This window comes from Monodon monoceros, unplaced genomic scaffold (assembly GCF_005190385.1).
Source record: "Monodon monoceros isolate NGI ecotype Baffin Bay Population unplaced genomic scaffold, NGI_Narwhal_1 Contig4752_ctg1, whole genome shotgun sequence".
Classification (NCBI taxonomy): Eukaryota; Metazoa; Chordata; class Mammalia; order Artiodactyla; family Monodontidae; genus Monodon; species Monodon monoceros.
The window spans coordinates 714-3,438 of NW_021700622.1; the positions used below are offsets into that span (position 1 = coordinate 714).

The 2,725-nt window shown below is 61.9% G+C and overlaps 1 protein-coding gene across 1 annotated transcript; it reads right to left on the bottom strand.

Annotated features, from left to right (window-relative positions):
- Positions 1-220: 220 nt before the first annotated feature.
- On the bottom strand, positions 221-859 carry LOC114888028 (polyadenylate-binding protein 1-like 2). Its single transcript, XM_029209934.1, has one exon. The coding sequence runs from the start codon at positions 857-859 to the stop codon at positions 221-223; it is 639 nt and encodes a 212-aa protein (XP_029065767.1).
- Between the last annotated feature and the right edge of the window lie 1,866 nt (positions 860-2,725).

A 2,725-nucleotide genomic window follows, 5' to 3' on the forward strand; every position in this document is an offset into this window, starting at 1 on the left:
TCAGAGAGAGACACAGAGTGAGAGGGACTGAGACAGGTGGAGGGAGGGAGAGATGGAGGGAAGGAAGACAGGGGTGGGGGTGGGGGTCGGTTGTGAGAGAGAAAGACCTGCACTCCCAATACAATACACTGCTGGTGGGTTAGGGGGGCAAAGGGTGGGGCTGTAAACCGGGTGGGAGCCAAGGTTTGGCTCTGCTGGCTGGCTCGCTCCTGGGATGTCTTCATCGCAAGGTGGCCTCCTCGTCGGTGTCTTCCTCGAAATCCTTGACGTCAGCACTGGTGGACTGTCTGGCCCAGGCTCCCCTTTCGGCCTCTCGTTCCTTATGCGACTTGAATCTCCCAACGAAAATTTTGCGGTAGTTCAGGAACATGCCATTCATCGCATCAATGGCCCGCTCGGCGGACTCCTGCTTCTGGAAGTGCACGAACCCGTAGCCCTTGGGCCCCTTTTCGTCGCAGGCCACTTTGCAGGAGAGGATGTTGCCGAACGCCGAGAAGATGTTGTACAGCGCCTTGTTGTCGATGGTTTTGCCCAGGTTCTTGATGAAGACGTTGCCCACCCCGCTCTTGCGGAGCGAGGGGTCCCGCTGGGACCACATGATGCGAACTGGCCTGCCCTTGATGACATCAAAGTTCAGGGTCTCCAGGGCCCGCTTGGCGTCTACCGGTTGCTGGTAGTTGACATACGCATAGCCCAACGAGCGGCGGGTGATCTTGTCCCTGCAAATGCGGATGGAGAGGATGGGCCCGGCCGGGCTGAACTTCTCGTACAGCATTGCCTCCGTCACCTCAGGGTGCAGGTCGCCCACGTACAGCGAAGCCATAGGAAAGTCTGGATTCCTCCCTGAGCCCCCGCCCATCTCCGCATCAGCATCCGCGGCGGCCACCGCCGCCGCCGCTACCGCCGCTGCCACCTCTGCACCTGCATCCGCATCCGCCTCCGCCTCCGCCTCCGCCTCCGCCTCCGCCTCCCCCAAGGGGGGCGTCGCAGCCTCTGCCGCCGCGGCGGCTTCGGCCACACTGGCCTCCGCCACGGCCACTGCCGCTGCCGCCAGGGAGGCCTCCGCCTCCTCCCCCGCTACGGCTGCCGCCTCCTCCCCCAGGGTGACCTCCGCCACTGCCTCCTCCACTGAGGCCTCGGCCTCCAACTCAGCCTCCACCTCTGCTTCCGCCTCCGCCACGGAGGCCTCCGCCACCGCTTCTGCCACGGTCGCCGCCGCAGCCTCCGCCGCCGCCGCAGCCGCCGCCGCCACCGCCGCCGCCACTGTCGCCGCTGTCGCCACGGTCGCCGGTGCCCCCGGGCCGCTGCCGCGACCTCCCTTCCCGCGAGCTGGGGGGCGGAGAGGCGAGAGAGGGCAGGAGGGCGGGTGGGCGCCGGAACCCGGGCCGGGGGCGCGAGCGCGAGCTGGGGCGGGGGACCCCAGGCCAGCCGATCTGGCGAGTCCCAGTCACCTGGTATGGCGAGCGCTGCCAGGAGCGCACCGGTGCGAGTCGCAGCAGCCTGCAGCCCACTGCTGCTGCCGCCGCCGCTCGGTCGTGGGCTAGCGTGCGGGGCGCGGGCGGGCGGCGTGTGGTGGGGGGCGGGGGGTGTTGGCGTCTGTGGTCCGGGCAGCTGGGAAGGCTTCTGTCTCTTTGGTTCCCCCTGTGGCTGCTGCGGGGCTTCGGGGCCGCGGACGGTGGGAGGGGGCGGGAGCGGGAGGCTTGAGGTTGGGGGACGGGAGTGTGAGTCCTCAGCCTGTCGGATCGGCTGGATGTGTTTGAAGAGGAAGCCAGGGAAAGGACTCCATGTGGACCGAGGGAATCTGGGTTAGATTTAGGGAGTTTTGTTTTATCCTTCCTCTCCCCATAGAACATTTAAATGATTAAATCAAGCACCTTGCAAGAGAAGGTGGGTGGCGTTGAGAATACGCTTGCCCGGCCTAAACAAACCCAAGAAAAATAGTTTTCTCACGTTCAGGGGTTCTCCCCACCTCAAGGCACACACGCTCTCCAACATCACCGCCACCAAGGCGGCAACTCTTACTCTGAGCTGGAGCTGGGGCAAGAGGGGCAAGCTCCCACTGCAGCCTGCTGACCCATTTTCTCAGAGATTCCTCCCCATTTTCGGGCTCTTTCCCTCCTCTGCAACACTTGCAGAAGAGGAAATAAAGAACACAAGAACACGTATTCATTCATCCATAATGCCATGCCACAAATATTTATGGAGCCATTGCCAGTCCCTAGGGATATACAGGGGTCCGGGAGGCAAGAGGAAATAGACCAGTCAACTCCCAAGGTTGACCTTGGGAGTGGACAGTCTGGGCTAGAAACCCTGTCCCTGCTCCAGACTATGGGAGAACTAGGGACCTGGGGTTCTTCAGCCCCCACCACCCCCCAACTCCTCCCACCCATCCAAGTCTGAATTCATGCAGCCTGGAAGCGGGGGAATCAAGAGCACCCTGTCCTTAGTGCTGTCCTCCATGATAGGTGAGGTAAGCCAAATCAAGAGCTGGGGACAGGGCCTGGTCCAGAGCCAGGCACTAGTTTGCTCTTGTCTCTGCCCTCAAGGTGCTGAAGTTCCCAACGTGAACCAAGAAAGGCACATCCATGTTCAAAACAAAAGCAAAACCTGAAATCTCTCTAGAATGAGGTGTCTCATTCCAGTTCACCAGCTAGTATTTATGGAAGCCTTATCCAGTACTTGGCACTGGGGGCTCAGAGACAGGCAATGTGGTAAGTGAGCAGTG

Excerpts from the sequence above, each read along its gene's own strand:
- LOC114888028 (XM_029209934.1), bottom strand. The coding sequence starts at position 859 with ATGGGCGGGGGCTCAGGGAGGAATCCAGACTTTCCTATGGCTTCGCTG.